Source organism: Podarcis raffonei, chromosome 13 (assembly GCF_027172205.1).
Source record: "Podarcis raffonei isolate rPodRaf1 chromosome 13, rPodRaf1.pri, whole genome shotgun sequence".
Taxonomy (NCBI): domain Eukaryota; kingdom Metazoa; phylum Chordata; class Lepidosauria; order Squamata; family Lacertidae; genus Podarcis; species Podarcis raffonei.
The window spans coordinates 44,736,279-44,759,584 of record NC_070614.1 but is presented as its reverse complement, the minus strand read 5'-3'; the positions used below and the strand labels follow the sequence as shown (position 1 = coordinate 44,759,584).

The window sequence follows — 23,306 nt, the reverse complement described above, 5'->3', positions numbered from 1 at the left end:
CCGAATAAGAGGAAGGGGACATGTAGACATTCATTCACACAATGTTGGATATCACCCACAGTTTCATTCATACACACAGTGTCAATTCATTTACACATCATATATTACTATGCTACATATCAATAAAAGAAATGATAAGGCATTCTCTTCTGTTATTTAAATCTTTTCAGGAAATTTCATTTCTAGGAAAACCTTGGTAAAATGACAATGCCAACAAGTCTAAATAGCCTAAATCCCAACAAAATGGACTCCCTCGGGAGGTAGGATGGCCATCTGTCATGGATAGTTTAGTTGAGATTCCTACATTGCAGGGATTGGACTAGATGACCATTGAGGGCGGAACTCTACAGCTCTGTGATTTGATGAGAAATTACAAACTATTCTGTCATTACATCTTTCTCCGTATCAGCTGCTCTCTGTTATTCAGCTCAGGCCTCACCACAATGATGTAGCATTTGGGGAAAAAGATGCAACCCAGCAGCCCAGCACTGGAAGCCAAGATGGAGAAGATCTCCACAGCCACCATGTATTTTCCTCTGGTGCTCAAGTATGTGGGAATAAAGGAGAACCAAACACTGCAGAAGACCAGCATGCTGAAGGTGATGAACTTGGCTTCATTGAAGCTGTCTGGCAACTTCCGGGCTAAGAAGGCCACAGTGAAGCTGATAATGGCCAGGAAGCCCATGTAGCCCAAAACACAATAGAACATGAAGACTGACCCTTCATTAAAAAGAAATATGATTTCTTCCGTCATCGAGTGCATATCCACATCTGGGAATGGGGCTGAGGTTGCCAGCCAGAAGACACAGATTCCTACTTGAACAATGGAGCAGGAAAAGACAATGGAATAAGACAGTTTTTTGCCCACCCACTTCCTGATTTTGGAATCTGGCTTGGTAGCCATGAATGCCAAAACCACCGATATAGTTTTGGCCAAGATACTGGAGAGGGCCACAGAGAAGACGATGCCAAAACTTGTTTGTCGGAGTGGGCAGGTTGCCTCCTTAGGTGTTCCAATGAACATCAAGGAACAGAGGAAACACAAGAGAAGGGACACAAGGAGAATGTAAGTGAGGCTTATATTGTTGGCTTTGACTATGGCAGTGTCTTTGTGCTTAATGAAGATGGCAAGCACAAGAATTGTGATCAGAGAGAATAAAAGTACAGAGAAAGTTGATACAATGGCCAAAATTTCATCAAAGCCCAGGAAATTTGGTCTCTTTGAAATGCATTGATCCTGGTCTTCATTTGGATACTGACCTGCAGGACACCTGACACATATTTCCATCTCTGTAAATACAATGTACAAGAAAAATGAAAGAACCATGATTATGTTAAAGGATTTTATTATCAAAAGAGGGGGATATTTTTTTGAAACCATACATAATTGTGCATAATTGCCAGTCAGTAAGGGGTTAAGAGACACAGGGCTGTAAATTTTTAGAAAAGATTTTGATATCACACCTTCACTTTTCCAAGAAGGGAGGAAGTATGCATTATTTCCAGATCCCTCCCCACCCCCAACCCCCAATAATATATCAAGCCATAATATAAGCATTCTCTCTTCCAGAAATTTAAAGGCAACAAAACTGCCCAGAATTTACTAAAATAAATTGTATAGTTTGGTTTATGCTAACACGGCATCTCTCACCCTTCTCATTTGAGAACATCTCATGTGGACATGGATCACAATCATAACAGCAAAACTTCTCCCCCTCCTTCTTTCTCTTCCCATAACCAGGACGGCAGTAGGCGTTACATAATGAAAGTGGTGGTTCCTTATATAGGATATAAGATAAGAAAATGTTTGGGGTAAATTAATCCAACATAAGGTGATCTATTAATAAATAATGTGAAATGTATAATTCATATTTACAAAGGTGACACATCCTTTGGAAAAAAAAAACTTTCCCTTTTCTTCCAGTGAAATACAATTTTTTCTTTTTAATAAATTTTATTAGTTTTCATCCAGTTATACATTTTATCCCTAATACAACAAATTATGACTGTTTTGGACTTCCTTCAGCGTCTCTGACAATCATCCATATTTATACCTTTAATACACATTCCCTTCTTTCGTATTGCCATTGTTCCTCCTTACTCCCATTATTTCTGATAAACAATACTTATTTATTTTTTACAGTGCCTCTTGAAATCCCACTAGCGTTGTATTTACACCACATATGTTTTTCAGATAATCCACAAATTTTCCCCAGTCCTCGATGAACTTTTGGTCTTTAGTATATCTAATTTTCCCAGTTAATTTATCCAGTTCCGCATAATCTATCAATTTTGATCTCCATTCTTCTATCGTCGGTATCTCCTCTTGTTTCCACTTCTGGGCCAACAGGATTCTGGCTGCTGTTACAGCATATTGGAAAAGCTTACAGTCCTTTCTTCTTATGTCCTTTCCTACAATACCTAAAAGAAAAGCTTCAGGTTTTTTCACAAAAGTATATCTTAACATTTTTTTCATCTCATTATATATCATTTCCCAAAAGCTTTTCACTTTCTTACATTCCCACCACTGATGAAAGAACGTCCCTTCTTTATCTTTGCATTTCCAACATTTGTTATCAACCTTATACATCTTTGCTAGTTTTACAGGTGTCATGTACCATCTATAAAACATTTTCATCACATTCTCTTTCAGTAACGTACATGCCGTAAATTTTATATTCTCTTTCCACAATTTTTCCCATTCCTCAAATTGAATATTGTACCCAAAATCCTTTGCCCACTGTATCATTACCGATTTAACCTCTTCATCTTTTGTATACCATTCCAACAATATCTTATACATTTTTGACAGAGTTTTGTACTCGTTATTTATTATGTCTTTTTGGAAAATTGATTCTTTTTCTACATAACCTTTGTCCTTCAAATCTTTTTTAAATATTTCATTTACTTGGAAGTAATGCAGCCAATCATATATATACTCTTTAACTTGTTCATATGGCTTCAATTTCCATTTCCCTCCTTCATTGGTTACCAGTTCACCATATGTACCCCATTTTTCTCTCATATTAGTCTTCTTAACACTCATTACCTCTAGCGGGGACAACCAATGTGGGACTTTTGGTTCCAATATATTTTTATATCTTTCCCAAACCTCTATTAAAGAACCCCTGAAGATGTGGTTTCCAAATCCTTTGTGAACCCTCTTTTTATCACACCATAGGTACGCGTGCCATCCAAATCTGTTATCAAAGCCTTCAAGGTCTAATAATTCATTGTTTTCTAACTTTATCCATTCTTTTAACCAGCATAGACATGCTGCCTCATAATACAGTCTCATATCTGGCAGGGCGAAGCCTCCTCTTTCTTTTGCATCCGTCAATAACTTAAATTTTATTCTAGGCTTCTTCCCCTGCCAGATATACCTTGAGATCACTTTTTGCCATTCTTTGAAGATTCCTGTACCCTTTAATATGGGTATGGTCTGAAATAAGAATAACATCTTTGGTAGCACCATCATCTTTACCGTAGATATTCTTCCCCCAGATCTTTCTTTATTCCCTTCCAAACCGGGATATAATTATTTTGATACAAGTCGATATTCTTAGGTGATAACCAAATTCCCAAATATTTAACCTTTTTCACCACCTCTATCTCCGTTCGTTGCTGCATTAATTCGATCATATTTTGTTCCATATTTTTTACAATCATTTTAGTCTTTCTCTTGTTCAGTCTGAATCCTGCCACCCTTCCAAATTGTTCCATCTCCTCCAGTACCTCCTTTACACTTTCTATTGGTTCTTCCATTTGTTGTTGTTGTTTAGTCGTTTAGTCGTGTCCGACTCTTCGTGACCCCATGGACCAGAGCACGCCAGGCACTTCTGTCCTCCACTGCCTCCCGCAGTTTGATCAAACTCATGCTGGTAGCTTCAAGAACACCATCCAACCGTCGGAGCTAAACAATACAAACTGAGAGCATTTGCAGATGACTTAGTACTTACATTGCAAGAGCCAGAAGCTAGTACGAAAAGAGTTTTGGAAATAATCCAAGAGTTTGGTCAATTGGCAGGATTCAAACTGAATAAGTCAAAAACAAAGGTATTGGAGAAAAATCTAACACAGATTGAAAAAGAAAGGTTTCAGAATGAGACGGGGTTGTCTGTGGTTAAAAAAGTGAAATATTTGGGGATAAACATGACAGCTAGGAATGTGAATCTATTTAAAGATAACTATGAAAAAACTTGGACAGAAGTGAAAAAAGACTTGGAGATTTGGTCAAATCTTAAGCTTTCCTTGTTAGGTCGAATTGCAGTTATAAAGATGAATGTATTGCCAAGAATGTTGTTTTTGTTTCAAGCATTGCAAATAATGGATGAAATGGACTGTTTCAAGAAGTGGCAAAAAGATATATCTAAATTTGTCTGGCAGGGCAAAAAGCCCAGAATTAAATTTAAGATATTAACGGACTCAAAGGAAAGAGGGGGGTTTGCCCTGCCAGATTTTAAACTGTACTATGAAGCGGCAGCTTTCTGCTGGCTGAAAGAATGGCTGCTTCTTGAAAACACAGACATTTTGGATTTGGAAGGTTTTAATAATATTTTTGGGTGGCATGCATACTTGTGGTATGACAAGGTTAAAGCACACAAAAGTTTTAAAAACCATATTGTCAGGAAAGCATTATTAAATGTCTGGGTCAGATATAAAGATTTGCTGGAAAGTAAAACTCCAAGGTGGCTGTCGCCAATGGAAGCTAAGGCAGTTAAAAAGTTAAACATGGAGTCTAAGTGGCCAAGATATTGGGAAATTTTGGAAAAGGAAGGGGACAAACTGAGATTGCAGAGTTTTGAGAAATTAAAAGGGAAGGTGAGAGATTGGTTGCACTATCATCAAATAAATGAAGCGTTTAAAGTGGACAGTAAAATTGGCTTTCAGGTGGAAAAATCAAAATTGGAGACAGAACTGTTAGAACCCAGTACTAAGAATTTGTCAAAGATGTATAATTTGCTGCTGAAATGGAATACAGAAGATGAAACGGTTAAATCAGCTATGATTAAATGGGCTCAGGACATTGGTCATAATATTTTGTTTGCTGATTGGGAAAAGTTGTGGACCACCGGGATGAAATTTACGGCATGTAATGCCTTAAGAGAAAATATTATGAAAATGATCTATAGGTGGTACATAACCCCAGTCAAGCTTGCAAAGATTTACCATTTGCCTGACAATAAATGTTGGAAATGTAAAGAAAAGGAAGGTACATTTTTTCACCTTTGGTGGACGTGCCCGAAGATTAAGGCATTCTGGGAAATGATCTATAATGAACTTAAAAAGGTATTTAAATATACTTTCACCAAGAAACCAGAGGCCTTTCTCTTGGGTATTGTTGGCCAAGGGGTGTTAAAGACAGATATAACTTTTTTTATGTATGCTACAACAGCAGCTAGAATACTTATTGCGAAGTACTGGAAGACGAAAGATCTACCCACACTGGAAGAATGGCAGATGAAGGTGATAGACTACATGGGTTTGGCAGAAATGACGAGCAGAATCCGAAACCAGGGAAGAGAAACAGCGCAAGAAGAATGGAAAAAATTCAAGGACTATTTAAAGAAATATCACAAAGTTAATGAAAGTTAGAATGATGATGGACTGAAAGTAAATGGTTACTATTAGTAATGGATAAGACAAGGAGAACAAGGAAGGTTAGCTTAAACTTAAATTAAAATAAGGGAAGATTTGCTGAGTAATTGATAAGAATTTGGAATACAGAAAAGGGAGGCATGAGGAAGTCGGGGAAGGAAGGTATAAGAAATTAGGATATGAAATGGTACATGTTTTTTGTTTTGTTTTTGTTTCTGTTTTTGTATGTTTATGTATGTTTATGTATGTTATGTTTATATGGAAAACTTTTTGAATAAAAATATTATAAAAAAAAAAGAACACCATCCAACCATCCAACCATCTCATCCTCTGTTGTCCCCTTCTCCTTGTCCCCTCCATCTTTCCCAACAGGGTCTTTTCCAGGGAGTCTTCTCTTCTCATGAGGTGGCCAAAGTATTGGAGCCTCAGCTTCACGATCTGTCCTTCCAGTGAGCACTCAGGTTCTTCCATAGTCAGTACCAAATCATCGGCAAATCATTCTAGCCAGATTCAACCAATTTATATGTTGCAAGTCCGAATTTCTTAGTTTTGAGAGCGGAGCGCTGTTCCCTACAAGCTCGGGGCTTCGCTATTCAGCCGCAGCAATGGCTTCCCGATAGCCAGCTGTCCCGTTCCGCCGCACTCTTCACCTCCTTTTCGGGGGCTACCTGACGGCCGGACGGGCAGCTTTCAGGCACCGCCGGGAACCTGGACCTCTGGACACCCACCAGAGGTTTAGCGGGGCGTTTTTTCGCCCCCAACCCCCCCTTTTTCGGCCGAAATAGCTAGGGTTTCCCTCCCGGGGAAATCCCTCGCTTGTGTCGGGCTCGCGCTCCACCGGAAGTCCCACAAATTTAATTATGTATTAAGTGAAGAACTGCTTCCTCCCCCCCCCTCACACCCTATCTTATTGGATAACTATGAATGTTGCCATTTGAGAGCCAGTGCAGTTATTTTCTCACCTGAGTGAAGCCACTGTGCCATTTGATTCTGTCCGCATTGATGGTGAGCTCCTTGCCAGGAGGGGCCTGAGGATCCAGCCTCCCCACTTTGACCCTGACATATGATCCATTTCGGAAAGTGACTAAGTTTGTAATATCAAAGCCAGCTGCTAACTCTCCGTATTCATTTAATATGATTTCATCACCAGCACTATTATTGAATGAGATCTTCTGCAGGAATGAGTGGACCTAGATGAAAAGAGAACCACAAGGTCTATAAAGGCAGGGGATGGACGGGTGTGTGTGGGACTCCCTAGTCCTGAATGGAGTAATTGCCCCCCTAAAGGTTGGGTTGTTAAGAATTTCCCAGACATATCCAGAATACTGCAGTCAGAGGTGCAGATAAATTCTGTGATACAGGTGACTGCAGCAGCTCCATCTCTACCTATGTTTCCTTGGTTCTACATACACCAAGAGATAGCACTCCAGGCCTTCTCCTTAAACGTCACTGCTAAATGCCCCTGTTTGCAAGTCCTGTTCATGAACTTCTGCTAATGAGCTGCAAAAGAGACTGCAAGCAGTTAAGCAGAACTGAGTAGAAGTGCTTGTTTTCTTATCCATCACTGTCACTCAGACCTTCCCCCCACCTCCCTCTGTGGTTTTTTTGTGGTATGTTGTATATTGTATAGCCACCTCATGAGAAGAGAAGACGCCCTGGAAAAAGACCCTGATGTTGGGAAAGATTGAGGGCACAAGGAGAAGGGGAAGACAGAGGACGAGATGGCTGGACAGTGTTCTTGAAGCTACTAACATGAGTTTGACCAAACTGCAAGAGGCAGTGGAAGGCAGGAGTGCCTGGCGTGCTCTGGTCCATGAAGAGTCGGACTCGACTAAACGACCAAATAACAACAAGTTCTTCAAGTAGTTGCTGTTATTTTCTTGCTTATGAAAACATATGTAATTTAAATTATTTTTATTCATTTTCTAAAACCTATTTGGATACCACAACAAGGTTTAATTTTAGTTCTCAAGGTCTATTCTTTTATTTCTTTACTGATAGTAAATTGCCAATTCACATAATATAATCAAGGCAGTGCACAACACTGAACACTCTGTAAACTGAACACTTTGTAACAGGAAACCCTACCTGCCAAGGTTCCAGATTCTGATGAGAGAGTCTTTCTCCACTCTCTGCTCCTTTGTGGTCGGCTCCAACCAAATACATGAACTGTAAGGCATGTGCCAAAGCATAGACAGCATTATAGATACTGTAGCTGTGGCCAGTCATGCTCATTTCAAAAACTGGCGCAGGAAGGCTTTCCAGCTTCTCCTCTCCAGTACATGTGCCATCTACGTATTTTGACACAGTGGAGTTTGAAACTGAACAACGAAATGCTTGTTCCCATAAATCGTTGATAAAACCATCTCCATCTGCCCAATAAGGGTTTACTTGCTGAAGAAAACCTTGGAAGCTGTGAGTCTCCTTGGAGTGGATAGCAAAGGAGATAGCACCATGGAACATTTGTAAGTTAAAGCCTAAATCTTTTTGAAACAAATCTAATATGAAATCGATTTGAGATGTTGCAATCCATACTTTTCCTTCAGGTAACTTACTATATTCATGATATATTAGCAGATTTATCTTGATTGTCATTGCAGCACGTGACAGCCATGAAATAGACTGACTTTCTCCATATATAATAACAGCAGTGGCTTTGCTCATTATGAAAGCTCGTGTGACTAGCTTTGATCTACGATTCATATCATCTATCATATCAAGGATGTTACTGCTGAAACGCTGATGGTATTCAATAGTTTCCATGAATGCTGAACAGATCTGATTCTTGAAAAGCATTGGCTCAATAGTCTGCAAGAAACGTTCTCCAGCTTCATTATCTGTGGTAATGAGCCCAACCCATTTCCATCCGAAATACAAAAGTAACTGGATAATTCCCTGATACTGAAGTCCTTCATTGGGGACCATGCGGTAAAAGGAAGAGAATTTGATTTGATTATCTGCGGCTCGTTGAAATGAACCATATGAAATCTGAAAAAAAAGGAAAGAACCAAACTGTTCAAGTGGAAGCAAGAACTCACAACACACTCATTTATCTGAATATAAATCTTTTTTAACCAAATTTGCTCATTTTAGGGACAACACCAACCTCTTTACACAGAAAAATGCACACAAATAATTGTGCTTAATAATTTCTGTAGCTATTCATTCTTAATATTATTGAGTCATCGCATTTGTACACATTGACTGTCTCCAAGTATTTGGTGCATTTATTATTGCTGGTTGTTACTGCTTTCTGCACTATTTGCAGATTCAACAAAACTCCAGTGTGGAGCTGGAGCAACAGAAACCACTGATCCTGCTCTTTTGTTCTATAACCCTTATAGTGATGGTAGAGAGAAGTTGATACTCCATCTATTAAGAACTCTCCTGAAAAGGTATTGTGGGAACTCCAGAAGATCTCTGGAAGAGTATGTATGTTGTTGGTTTGTGAGCGCAATCAGTAAAATACAAAAATAGGATGGCAATCATTGCCAGCAAAAGTTAGAGCAATTAAGATGAACTCAAACAATGCAGCAGAACAGCACAAAATAGTATTGGGAGTATGCACAAATGAAAGTGATGGTTGGTTGGTTGGTGAACCATCCTATATGAAAAGCAAAGAAGGGAAGATCTCCAAGGGTGGAAGACTGGAATAAGAAATAGCTCATAGTTGAGAGCTGAGAGCTGTGAGGATCCACCCCTTTCTGTTTGAGAGAAGGGTTATGATTTGAGCCAGCTGAGCCAAGCAACAGCTAAGGATCCAGGAATACCCACAAGCTATTAGCCGCTCCTTCAGAGAGAATGTAACCCCAGCAAGAGCAGGCCACCTCCCATTCATCTGGCCAGTTCATTGACTCTCAGCCAGTCTATTACTGAGGCATGACATTGGTCCAGAACACCCACTGCAGTGTAAAGAGAAGTAGAGCAACGTGTTATCAGTATATTGCTGACAACGTACTCCAAAACTCTGGATGACCCCACTCAGTGGTTTTGTGTAGATTTTAAACAGTTTGGGATATAAGGAACCCAACTTGAAGGCTCCACAAGACTGGAAATGACCACCCAAATAGGACTGGAACCACCTCAAAGAAGTGCTGTCCACCCACAATTCGGAAAGCTGTTCCAGAAGGACACCATGGTTGAGGGTATTGAAAACCACTGAGAGGTTGAGGAGAATTAACAGGGACACGTTTCTCCTCTCTCTCTAGTCAATGTGTTCTGAATTATTTATGCCTCTGTAAGCCAATGCTGACATCATGAATTTACATGGGCAGCTCACAAACAGCAAGTGCAATGCTTTCAGGATTGTTGAATGCATCTAGATGCCCTATTTACCAACCTGGTGCGGGATGACAAGTCTCATAAAACCAGCATGCTGAAGTCTAATTAATGCACGGAGGGGTTAATGCTATAGAGCAAGTTGTTCTGCCAGGCTGGGTCCCCCACCTCACCTCGGGGTGTGTGTAATCAAGTCTATTTTTGTCCTTCAGTCTACCTGAGAAGCTTAGCATGTAGAGAGGTCTGAGTTAGCTCACATCACATGGCTCTAACAGGCCATACAAAGTTAGGGACTTTGACAGCTGAAACGAAGCCAAGTTACTGCCTGTGTTTTCTGACTTGGGGAAAAGGGGACTATTTTGGAACTCACAAGGTCATATTTTAAAAGTCTTACAGCTTATATTTCAATGCTTTACTTTGCTGCATGTTTTGTTATTTTATTTCTCTGCTGGGATTCTCTCACCAAAGAGTACTTGCCCCAAACCTGCATCTTGCCATCCAGGGAATCCTCCTTTCTATATTTTATTTTTTACCTTGCCACCAACACTTGGAACCTTTCAAGTGATCTTACATTACATGCAATAAACATGCATTCTTTGGAACCCTCTTGGACACCCCTACACATTGTTGGTTGCCTATGTTATACCTCCTCAATATATGTGTATATTGCAGCCTCTTTTACTCTTTTCATTTCACCAGTCCATATTCAGGAAGCAGCAGATCCCTAGCAGAAGAAGAAGGGAAGAATTTCTCTTCTTTTATTCCCATATTCTACCTAAGATTTCTGCCATGCTCAAGGAGGTCTCTGAGCCAAATCCCCCAATGACAGCTGCTCCATTCTTTTGGATCCTACATTACCCCTTTCCAATACCCTTTTCAATTTAACCACTTCAAATTTATGCATCAACAGATTCCTAGTGGAAGGAGAAAAAAGTGAATTCTGGCATAAAATATCAATTTTGTTAATACCCACCTGTGGAATCTTGTAAAGACCTAAGACATCTGCCATGGCTGAGGAGGTGTCAGAGCTAAGTCCCCCAATGACGCCTACTACTTTTTTCTGAATGCCACATATGTAGTTGGGGACAAAGTGATGTGATTTAAAGAGCAGATCCAGAGTGTTTTTGTAGGTCGTCCTTGAATCAAAATAGCTATCATAGATGTGGAATCCAAGAGTGACATTGGGCAAGATCTTGGGATTCTCATTGATCTCATCAACAGCAAAAACCAAGGCGAGGATGTGTTGGTAGAACTTTGTTATCACCCTGCAAATGAAGTGAGTTACCATTTCATGAGGGAATTAAACAGGGCATGAAATTCAGAACTGAAAGATTCACCTGCCTGCCTATCCACCTCTGGCTTGGCTTCTTAAAACAAGCTGTAGGCAATTGACTGAGGAGGTGTGAGGATTGATCAAAGCCTTGTTGGAGGATGGAGAGACACCACCTGTGGAGAGACCTGTGAAATGTGTTGCCAGGATTGACCCTCTTCCTGTGACACTATTGCTTTAACTGATTTTAATACCGAAATTTAAAATGGTGTGGCCCACTCTGGCTCTCAATTGATTGGCTGTCTAATGAACACTGCCTAATTAATCTCCCTGAGTTCTAGTATTCTGAGTGAGGGAGACAACTTTTCCCTCCTGACTGTCTCCACATCATACATATCCTTAAACATATTGTCACCTCTAGCATGCCTTTTCTCTAACTTAAAAAGGGGAGATATTCTATCCCTTTTATCATTCTGAATGTAATTTCTAAAGCTTTTCTAACAATATTGCTTTTTAGGTGAGATGACTAGAACTGTTCACAGCATTCTAAGTGTGGTCACACCAGAGATTAGTAGAACTACATTATGATATTGAAGTTCTGTTTCCAGACCATTGAGGGCTGTTTGCTAGAATGAATTTACCATTTTCACAGCTGCTGCACACTGGGTGCACATTTTCACTGAGGTATCCACTACAACTCCAAATTCTCATTCCTGGTCAATTGCCACTAGTTCAAATGCCCAACGTTTATTCATGAAATTAAATTTTTTTTTTTTTTGCCTGAATAAGCCTCATCTTACTCTTGCTTATACTGAATTGCCTTTTCCAGTTTACTGCCCCTGCCCCTAATCTGCAGTCCGGAAACTGCTTTGTGGTCTCTCTCTCTCTCTTTTTTTAACAACTGACCATTTGGGTATCATCAACAAACTTGACTACCTAACTGCTTGGCTATATGTTACAGGGCATTTGTTTGTTTGTTTGTTACCCACTTTTTCTTTTCCTGCTCTCTCTTTTCTGTGTCTTTCCAGAAAAATGTGAAAAACCTTCCAGAAAAACCTTTTTTTAAAAGGTTCTAAAACTCCCCCCCAAAAAGTGATCAAAGTACTTTTCTGTAAGATATAAACATATAAAGAAAACATAAAATAATGTTAACCACAATTTACTTACACTGGAATGTCAATAAAGACCTGAGAAGGGTGTTTCTTGAAGGAAAGCTTGGGGAATAAGTAACGGATAAAAGACACTATTCCACCAATCACAAGGTCACCTTCTTCATACCATTCATGTGTAATATCTACAGGATTATTTCTACTGCAAACAACAGTATGCACTTGGGGCACCATGTTGGGAAGCAGCAAGAGAAGCAGCAGCAATAACATATTGATCACAAATATCCTTCTACACATATATTCTCCTTTATCTCCCTAGAATGTTGTGACTATCGTCAGCCTGACCTGTATAGGAAAGATTTGGTGACAGCCAACTCTGGCAATGCAGTACGTAAATGGACATGTATCCACCTTCTCATTAACTTCAACACTGTCACAAAAAATTCAGTGAATCCTAAATAAGCTACAGTGATTTGAAATCTGACCTACACCATGAAAGAGGGGGAAAGATTGAAATAGCAGAGCCTGTTTTGATTTTTTATTTCACATTCTGCCTTCTGAAGCTTTGCCAGGTGGATTGATTATAATAATTTTAATAATTACAGGGGAGATAACCATTGGTGCAATGTTTTTGGACTATGGTGCATCATCAGTAGGAGAACTGCCAAACTAAACATATCTGTCACATCACAGAATCATAGACTAGGAAGAGACCTCCAAGGTCATCATAGTAAAAAAACCCATTTATAGTCAGGCATAATACCCATTTATGGTCTTCCTATAATACCTTGCTTTACACACACTCTCCTATGTAACATTGATCAGACACTCCCATCCACCCTACTAAGTGGGTATTTTGGGGAAATGTGGGAGAGAGTCGTAACCATATCCAGATGTCTGGACCCAAGCCAATACAGTCTAACTCCTTTTGAAAAAATAAACAGAGAATGAAGCAATGTGGCATGCATGAGGACATCTCTGCCATCACTCTCGCACTCTGGGGGAAATTGTAATTCAGATGAATGACAGGATGGTCCATCCATGTAAATTGTAAACCAATGATAGACAATGCTGTTCACTCTGAATTTTGCTGCATTACAGCTTCCTTCATCCCTGATAATAATGGTCTGTTGTAAACGGTTGGAAGTTGTAGTCCAGCAACAACTGGAGGGGAACAGATTGACTACCTCTGGTGTAAGGGAAAGTTTGGAGTGTAGAAATAGGCTTCCTCTCTGATGTGAGAATGTGTCCTCTTCCTCTTTATCTGCCAGGGGATGTGTCATATAATAGAGTCTGGCGCACTTGCTAAGGCAAGAACCGTGATTTCCTGACTCCTATGCAAACCCCACATCAGTCCAGAAATGAGATTCAAGGCGTTTAGATGTCCTGGTTCACCATGAGAGCTTTTAGATTGGTTTGAGGTGTGTCACATGATGTGTCATGTGATGCTGCCTGGCATGTGCTGGGTAGGGGCGGAACACACAGAGGGCCATCTCTGTGCTTGCTCGTCCCAGCCCCAGGCTGGCTATAGGGCTGCCGGAGTGCTGGGCTGCGGCTGGGACGAGTGAACAAGATCATACACGCTTGTCCCAGCTACCACATGGCTCCTGGGCTGCCAGGCAGAAGCTGGGGCTGGGGTGTGTGGAGAGCGCCCAGCCGTGGTGGGGCGTGGCACCCCCTAAACGTTGGAGAAGCTGAAGCCCCCTATACCTGGTGCCACTGATTGCTCTTGAGTCCTTACCAGGGCAGAAAGTGAATCTCTTCATTGCCTAATTGCCTCCACTTAGTGGTCTTTAACTCCTTTAGTTTCTGGACTCACAAAGCCAACCATATACACTGGTTTGGTTGCTATTGCAGTTAGGCAGAGGGTGGATAATAAAGCATCAAAATTGAACTAAAACACAATTAGCTTTTAATACAGGTGCTTTTGTAATGTGGCAATAGAAACAATGACTGTGAAGAGATCTTTAAAAAAAGAATTTTATTTTAAAACAGTTGAGTAGTTAAACTGAAGAGCACACAAATATAGCAAGACTCTTCCCTCTAAACAGTGCCTAGATTTGCTCCTTGAATCAGACAACCTACTCTGCCTCAAACTGCTATTTATATATCATATTTCTCAACCTTCCGACCAATCAGAAGCATAGTAGAGTTCTGCTTAGGTTCCCATTAGTCCAAACTATAGCTGGCTCTTTTGTGTATTTTTATGTATCTCATAAGAAACGTTTCAAGGAAACAATCATTATCCGAAAAACAAACACAACAAGATAGGTGACATCCATTCATGAGTAGAAAACACTTCCATGACAAGAGAAAGGAAGAGTCATAGCTCACCAGCATCTTCTTGTGCTGATGATCAAACTGCAGGTTGAAAGAGACATCAGTCCCGGGGTTTGGGGTACAAGGCAGGGAGGAGAATCAGGAGGCATCCAGCTTTTACATTCTCTGGGGAAGACGTACCTGATGATCAGATATGTTTCAGAGTAAACACAGCTTTTCCAGCCTGGTGCCTGCTTCCAATTTTGCCTGATATCCGTCTCCAACAGCCCCAGATCAGTTTGCATCATACAACACAAACCAGAGCAACTCAACATGAGTGATCCAAAATCCTCCCAAATAGATTGAGCAACACTCTCACTCACTATAAGGCAGATTCTGATGTTCTCCTTTCCCTTTCCCCCTCTCTGCAGTTTTCTAAGAATTCCCAAAAACTGCTCAAGAGAGTTTCAGAACATCTTGGGAAAATATGGAGGTCACTCTGGGTATGCAGGAGAAGGAGAGTATAGGATGGTTATTGTACAATCAGACTTTCACTCATGCAATGCTAGGTATCACATATAGTTTTATTCTATCACAGAGTGTCAGTTTATTTACACCAAAAATGTTTGTATGCTGAATACAAAGAACATGATAAAAAATCTCTTATATTATTCATCTATTTTCAGATATCATTTCTCAGACAAGCGCAGTGAAACTGAACCTGGCCAGAAAGACTACAGAACCTAAGTCTCAAAATAAATGACAATCTCTTCTACCATTTATATCTTTCTCCGTATCAGTTGCTCTCTGTTGTTCAGGTCGGGCCTCGCCACAATAATGTAGCATTTGGGGGAAAATATGCAACCCAGCAGCCCAGCACTGGAAGCCAAGATGGAGAAGATCTCCACAGCCACCATGTATTTTCCTCTGGTGCTCAGATAAGTTGGAACAAATGAAAGCCAAACACTGCAAAAGACTAACATGCTGAAGGTGATGAACTTGGCTTCATTGAAGCTGTCCGGCAACTTTCTGGCTAAGAAGGCCACAGTGAAGCTGACAGTGGCCAGGAAGCCCATGTAGCCCAAAACACAGTAGAACATGAGGACTGACCCTTCATTACAAAGAAATATTATTTCTTCCGTCATTGAGTGCATGTCCACATCGGGGAATGGGGGAGAGGTTGCCAGCCAGAAGACACAGATTCCTACTTGAACAATGGAGCTGGAGAGGACAATGGAATACGCCAGTTTTTTGCCTATCCATTTCCTGATTGTGGATCCTGGCTTGGTAGCCATGAATGCCAAAACCACCGATATGGTTTTGGCCAAGATGCTGGAGAGGGCCACAGAGAAGACGATGCCAAAACTTGTTTGTCGGAGAAGGCAGGTTGCCTCCTTAGGTGTTCCAATGAACATCAAGGAGCAGAGAAAACACAAGAGGAGGCAGAGTAGGAGAATGTAGGTGAGGCTTCTGTTGTTGGCTTTGACGATGGCTGTGTCCCTGTACTTAATGAAGATGCCAAGCACAAGTATTGTGATCAGAGAGAATAAAAGTACAGAGAAAGTTGAAACAATGGCCAAAGTTTCATCAAAGCCCAGGAAATTTGGTCTCTTTGAAATGCATTGATCCTGGTCTTCATTTGGATACTGACCTGCAGGGCACCTGACACATATTTCCATCTCTGTAAATACAATGTACAAGAAAAATGAAAGAACCATGATTATGCTAAAGAATTTTGTTATCAGAGGTGTGGGAGTTTTTATGTAACCAAACATAATTGTGCATAACTGCCAGTAAGTAACTCCTGTTAAGGGACACAGAGCTGTGAATTTCTATGAAAGACTTTGATATCACATCTTCACTTCTCCATGGTCCTGTCTGTACCATGCAACTGACTACACACATTAGGTTGGAGCTTCCTAGCTCAGACTACATGCTCGAGTATACTCTCTGTATTTTGTAACCCAGAATACCTTGCCTGTGTTGCCTCTGCTGTTGCATTAAACGATGCAAGAGTAAGACCAGTGGTTTCTGTAAGTAAATCATTTCAACAGATTAATGGTTGTGTTCCATTCACTCCAAGAGGCATTGGGGAGAATTCTTAGCACTTAAAACTGGGACATTTAAAAGTCTAACAACCTATATTTCCTATGATTTGCAAATATTGCATAGATCTGCATTTTAAATTCCACCAGGCACTGTGTTGGCTAAAGAGTGAGTCAAGCCCTTCACATTTTCTTCAATTCAGGCAGCTTTTTTTTCCTACACATGTCCTACACATGTTGGACTTTATTCTTAATTGGTATTCAGTAGTTATTACCCAACAAGAAGTCCACTTTGCATACTGTTTTTCACCTGGAAAAACTTCAAAACTCCTAGCCCGAATGCTTTCGCCCTAGATGCTTCACAAATAAACCCACGTTACAAATGTGGATAAGCTATATATTTTCACTGGTGCTTTTCTTTTTTCCTCAGAACCTCCAATACTGCATAGCTAAATGAGAGAAATATTACAGCTGAAATCTTGGGAGCAAGAGAGGTGATTTTGACAGGACTTTCACTCTCACTCCCCCAAATCCTGCTCCTAAAGAAGGGGCCACCACTTTTATTCCACCCTAAGTTCGTCAATGTTGGTGGGAAAAGTCAATACCTCCCTTTCTAAAATATGTTCTTCCAGATTTGTTAAGGATAACATTATATTGATTTTATCTATAAACCATGAGAATAATATATCAAGCCATAATTTAAACATTTTCTCTTTCAGAAATTTAAAGGCAACAAAACTGCCCAGAATTTACTAAAATAAATTGCATAGTTTGGTATATGGTAACATGGCATCTCTCACCCTTCTCATTTGAGAACATCTCATGTGGACACGGATCACAATCATAACAGCAAAACTTCTCCCCCTCCTTCTTTCTCTTCCCATAACCAGGACGGCAGTTGGCATTACATAATGAAAGCGGTGGTTCCTATCCAAAGATATAGGATATAAGATTAGAAAATGTTTGGGATAAATTAATTTAAAATAAGGTGATCGATTAATAAACAATGTGAAATGTATAATTCATACTTACACAGGAGACACGTCCCTTGGAAAAAACATTCTTTTCTCTTCCAGTGAAATACAAATTTAATTATGTATTAAGTGAGGAACTGCTTCCTTCCCCCACTCACACCCCATCTTATTGGATAACTATGAATGTTGCCATTTGAGAGCCAGTGCAGTTCTTTTCTCACCTGAGTGAAGCCACTGTGCCACTTGATTCTGTCTGCATTAATGGTGAGCTCCTTGCCAGGAGGGGCCTGAGGATCCAGCCTCCCCACTTTGACCCTGACATATGATCCATTTTGGAAAGTGACCAAGTTTGTAATATCAAAGCCAGTTGCTAACTCTCCGTATTCATTTAATGCAATTTCATCACCAGCACTATTATTGAATGAGATCTTCTGCAGGAATGAGTGGACCTAGATGAAAAGAGAACCACAAGGTCTATAAAGGCAGGGGATGGACGGGTTGTGTGGGACTCCCTAGTCCTGAATGGAGAAATTGCACCCCTAAAGGTTGGGTTGCCATATGTTGAGAATTTCTCGAACATATCCAGAATACTGCAGTCAGAGGTGCAGATAAATTCTGTGATGCATGTTACTGCAGCAGCTCCATCTCTGTCTATGTTTCCTTGGTTCTACAAACACCAAGAGACAGCAGTCCAGGCTTCCTCCTTAAACTCCCCTGCTAAATACCCCTGTTTACAAGTCCTGTTCATGAGCTTCTGGTTTGGAGCTCCCAGAGACTGCAACTAGCTAAGTAGAACTGAGTAGAACTGCTTGTTCCCTTCTCCATCATTGCCACCCAGACCTTCACTGCACCTCCCTCTGTGCTTTCTTTGTGGTATATGGTATGTTGGGAACTTAAGGTTACCATTTGCAATTGGTAGCTTGAGGAATAATTAAATTAGCTTTATCTAGTTTATGGCAACCGCCATCCCTGCTCACCATATAACGACTTGCTTCATTCTCCACCTCAAAAGGAGAGTGTTTTTCCCCTCCTGCTTTGGCTTATGATGGTGGTGGCAGCAGAGAAAGTTGGTTAAAGGTTGGCAAAGCTTGGGTGGGTGAGGCAAACATTCATGTGTGTTGGGGTGACTACATATTTTCTTCTTTACCTGAGTTGAATATCACAAGGCAGCCAATTGGAGGATGCGGTTTACTTTCATTTTCTTTACCTCATGGCATCCCTGCATTTTGCTAGCTCACTGTAGCATGACCCTCTTCCCCTCCTCCCGGTTGTTAAATAGCCTGGCTTTGTGTGCGGAGCTACTGTGGAAACCAGAAATTTCCATGGACACTGCATCTGGTTTTGAGAAACTACAGAAAGCCTCAAAGGTCATTTCAGACAGTTTGACGTGCACTTGACTTGGCCAATTTGTGCTGTTAACAGTAGGTAAGAGGAAAAACAGTCAGGCACACTTAAGCCACAAGTTTCTTCACAAAATCCGTATCCCCAACCAAAACTTGGTTCAGATTTATGTTACTGCTCACTGCCCCTTGCATATAACAATTATCAATTTAATTGCCACTTGATATTTAGGACAACCCTTAGTTCTAACTGTTCAAATAGTAGTTGTTATTTGAGAGCTATTAGTTCTTCAAGTATTATTATTATATATAATCAAACCAAAAGCAATAACCCAATAAACCCAACTGGAGTTGCTGTTAGTTTCTTGCTTATGAAAGCATATGTCATTTAAATTATTTTTATTCATTTTCTAATACCCAACTTGGATACCACAACATTACTTGACATTTATTTTTAGTTATCGAGGTCTATTCTTTTATTTCTTTACTTATAGTACATTGCCAACACACATAATACAATCAAGGCAGTGCATAACACTGAACACTTTGTAAACTGAACATTTTCTAGCAGGAAACTCTACCTGCCAAGGTTCCAAATTTTGATGAGAGAGTCTGTCTCCACCTTCTATTCTTTTGTGGATGGTTCTAGCTGAATACATGATCTGTAAGGCATGTGCCAAAGCATAGACAGCATTATAGATACTGTAGCTGTGGCCGGTCATGCTCATTTCAAAATATGGTGCAGGAAGGCTCTCCAGCTTCTCCTCTCCAGTACATGTGACATAAAAGTATTTTGACACAGTGGAGTTTGAAACTGAACAACCAAATGCTTGTTCCCATAAATCTTTGATAAAACCATTTCTATCTTCCCAATAAGGGTTTACTTGTTGAAGAAAGCTTTGGAAGCTGTGAGTCTCCTTGGAGTGGATAGCAAAGGAGAGAGCACCATGGAACATTTGTAAGTTGCAGTCTAAATCTTTTTGAAACATATCTAATGTGAAATCAATTTGAGCTGTTGTAATCCACACTTTTCCTTCAGGTAATTTAATATATTGAAGATATATTAGTTGAGCTACCATCATTGCCTTTGCAACATTTAACAGCCATGCAATAGATTGACTTTCTCCATATACAACAACAGATTTGGCTTTGCTCATTATGAAAACTCGTGTGAATAACTTTGAGAAACGCACCACATCATCTACCATATCTAGCATGTTACTGTTGAAATGCACATGGTACTCAGTCATTTCTGTGAATTCTGAACAGATTCCATTCTTGAAAAGCATTGGCTCAATAGTCTGTAAGAAACGTTCGCCAGCTTCATTGGCTGGAGTGAGGAGCCCAACCCATTTCCATCTGAAATACAAAAGTAACTGGATAATTCCCTGATACTGAAGTCCTTCATTGGGGACCATGCGGTAAAAGGAAGATAATTTGATTTGATTATCCACGGCTCTTTGAAATGAACCATATGAAATCTGAAAAAAAGAAAAAGCCAAACTGTCCAAGTGGAAACAAGAACTCACAACACACCCATTTCATCTGAATATAAATCTTATTTTACCAATTTTGCTCATTTTAGGGACAACACCAATCTCTTTACGTAGAGAAATGCACACAAGTAATTGTGCCTAATAATTTCTGTATTTATTCATTCTTAATATTATTGAGTCATCACATTTGTACACTTTTACTGTCTCCAAGTATTTGGCGCATTTATTATTGCTGGTTGTTACTGCTTTCTGCACTAAGAGCAGATTCAACAAAACTCCAATGTGGAGCTGGAGCAACAGAAACCACTGATCCTGATCTTTTGTTCTATAATCCTTATAGTGATGGTAGAGAGAAGTTGATACTCCATCTATTAAGAACTCTCCTGAAAAGGTATTCTGGGAACTCCAGAAGATCTCTGGAAGAGTATGTATGTTGTAGGTCTGTGAGCGCAATAAACCATATATGAGGAAAATACAAAAATGGCATGGCAATCATTGCCAGCAAAAGTTAGAGCAATTAATTTGAACTCAAACAATGCTGCGCAACAGCACAAAATAGTCTTCTCAATTAACCTCTGAAAATCAACAATGCTGAATAACATCATACATCCCCACGTAGGAAATCTCATAATTCTTAGGGAGAGAGACATTCTTAGTTGTACATACTTCCAGGGAGGAGATGACGCACAGAACATCTTCTGTTGACAACTTGTTGCCAGAGATAATCGTGTGGTGACTCGCGATAGCCAATACCTGGATGTGGAATTTGGTCTGGACATTTGGGTCTGAAGATTGGGGAAATGCTGCTTTGTAGAAGGAGGAACAGCTGGATGTCACCCTAGAGTGAATACTCTGTATAATATTTTTTGTGACAGGTGGAAAATGGGGGCCTTCCTCTTTTATTTCATCTCTCCCTCTCCCCTCTGGGCTATTATTAGGATTATACACACATGGGGTCACAAAGAGTTGGACATGACTAAACAACTAAACAACAACAACACACATGAAGGTCATGGATGGTTAGTGAAGGACCCTGTGTGAAAGGCAAAGAAGGGAAGATCTCCAAGGGTGGGACACTGGGAGAAAAAAAAAAAGCTCAGAGTTGAGGGCTGAGGGGATCCACCCCTTTCTGTTTGAGACAAGGGTTATGGTCTGAGCCAGCTGAACCTCAAGCAACAGCTAAGGATCCAGGAGTACCTATTAGCCGCTCCTTCAGAGAGAATGTAACCCAGCAAGAGCAGGCCACCTCCCATTCATCTGGCCAGTTTATTGGCTCTCAGCCAGTCCATTACGGAGGCATGACATTGGTCCAGAACATCCACTGCAGATGTAAAGAGAAGTAGAGCTAAGTGCTATCAGTATATTGCTGACAACGTACTCCAAAACTCTGGATGACTCCACTCAGTGGTTTTGTGTAGATTTAAGGAACCCAAAATGGGATATAAGGAACCCAAAATGAAGGCTCCACAGGCCTCCAGAAATGACCACCCAAATAGGACTGGATCCATCTCAAAGAAGTTCTGTCCACCCACAATTCGGAAAGCTGTTCCAGAAGGACACCATGCTTGAGGGTATTGAAAACCACTGAGAGGTTGAGGAGAATTAACAGGGACACGTTTCTCCTCTCTCTGTAGTCAATATGTCCTGAACTATTTATGCCTTTGCAAGTGAATATTAACACCATGAATTAGGATTGGTACCTCTCATGCAGCTAGGGCAATGTTTTCAAGATTATTGTAATGTGAATCCATTAAGATGTCCTATTAGTCAAACTGGCCCCCCTTGGGAAAATGTTCCATTATGTGTATTAAACACACATACTTTAGAATTTGGGTCCTCTCATATGCCTTATCGGGTACTCATAGTATTAATCCCCCCAATATATTCATATATTGCAACCCTTTTACTTTTTCCATTTTACAACTTCATATTTATGAATCAACAGCTTCCTAGTGAAAGGAGAGAAGAGTGAATTACAGCATGAAATATCCATATATTTTTAATATCCATATTCTACCTGTGGAATCTTGTAAAGACCTAAGACATCTGCCATGGATGAGGAGGTGTCAGAGCTAAGTCCCCCAATGACTCCTACTACATTTTTCTGAATGCCACATAAGTAGTTGGGGACAAAGTGATGCGATTTAAAGAGCAGATCCAGAATGGTTTGGTAGGTCATCTTTGAATCAAAATAGCTATCATAGATGTGGAATCCAAGAGTGACATTGGGCAAGATCTTGGGATTCTCATTGATCTCATCAACAGCAAACACCAAGGCGAGGATGTGTTGGTAGTACTTTGTTATCACCCTGCAAATGAAGTGAGTTACCATTTCATGAGGGAATTAAACAGTGCATGAAATTCAGAACGGAAAGATTCACCTGCCTGCCTTTCCATCTCTATCTTGGCTTCTTAAAAGAAGCTGTAGGCAATTGACTGAGGAGGTGTGGGGATTGATCAAAGCCTTGTTGGAGGATGGAGAGACACCATCTTCCTTGAAGCAGGGGATGGTGTCCCCTCCTTCAGAGACTTGCCCAGAATCAAAAAAATGTTAAACAACGATTCCCAAGTTGCAAATACTCCACTTTGGGATGCTTGGCAGAGATTGAATATCTGGATCCTTTTTCAGTCTGGCTTCTAAGAAATTTTAAGGGCCTTCTCTGTAGCAACCCCCAAGGTATGGAATCACCTCCCCACATAAGCATGTCTGGCACATTCAGTACCTAGGATTCGGGAAACATTGCAGATGTACCTCGTTACCCTAACATTTGAGACCTGTGAATTTTCCAGCATCAACCCTCTTCCTGTGACACTATTGCTTGAATACTGAAATTTAAAATGTTGTGGCCCACTCTGGCTCTTGATTGACTGTTTAATGAACACTGCCTAATTAATTTCCCTGAGTTCTAGTATTCTGAGTGAGGGAGACAACTTTTC

The 23,306-nt window shown here is 40.4% G+C and overlaps 2 protein-coding genes across 2 annotated transcripts; both read right to left on the bottom strand.

The window, feature by feature from the left end:
• Positions 1 to 388: 388 nt before the first annotated feature.
• LOC128399053 (vomeronasal type-2 receptor 26-like) lies at positions 389 to 12,489 on the bottom strand. Its single transcript, XM_053360311.1, has 6 exons — positions 12,314 to 12,489; positions 10,850 to 11,027; positions 7,843 to 8,586; positions 6,561 to 6,788; positions 1,652 to 1,778; positions 389 to 1,290 (listed from the first exon to the last, which is right to left on the bottom strand). Exons 1-6 carry the CDS (start codon positions 12,487 to 12,489, stop codon positions 389 to 391), a joined length of 2,355 nt encoding a protein of 784 aa, XP_053216286.1.
• A 2,804-nt stretch (positions 12,490 to 15,293) lies between these two features.
• LOC128399052 (vomeronasal type-2 receptor 26-like) lies at positions 15,294 to 22,548 on the bottom strand. The gene is made up of 6 exons (XM_053360310.1): positions 22,387 to 22,548; positions 20,571 to 20,810; positions 20,067 to 20,354; positions 17,755 to 17,982; positions 17,360 to 17,486; positions 15,294 to 16,195 (listed from the first exon to the last, which is right to left on the bottom strand). The coding sequence occupies exons 1-6, from the start codon at positions 22,546 to 22,548 to the stop codon at positions 15,294 to 15,296; spliced, it is 1,947 nt and encodes a 648-aa protein (XP_053216285.1).
• Between the last annotated feature and the right edge of the window lie 758 nt (positions 22,549 to 23,306).

Coding starts and splice junctions, on each gene's coding strand:
- LOC128399052 (XM_053360310.1), bottom strand. CDS start 22,548: ATGACCTACCAAACCATTCTGGATCTGCTCTTTAAATCGCATCACTTT. Junction 20,355..20,570: donor GCGCCAAATACTTGGAGACA/GTAAAAGTGTAC, acceptor TCTTTTTTTCAG/ATTTCATATGGTTCATTTCA. Junction 17,487..17,754: donor GGCACAGTGGCTTCACTCAG/GTGAGAAAAGAA, acceptor ATCTTTGGATAG/GAACCACCGCTTTCATTATG.
- LOC128399053 (XM_053360311.1), bottom strand. CDS start 12,489: ATGGTGCCCCAAGTGCATACTGTTGTTTGCAGTAGAAATAATCCTGTA. Junction 11,028..12,313: donor GTCTTTATTGACATTCCAGT/GTAAGTAAATTG, acceptor CATCTATGATAG/CTATTTTGATTCAAGGACGA. Junction 6,789..7,842: donor TGGAAAGCCTTCCTGCGCCA/GTTTTTGAAATG, acceptor CTTTTCATCTAG/GTCCACTCATTCCTGCAGAA.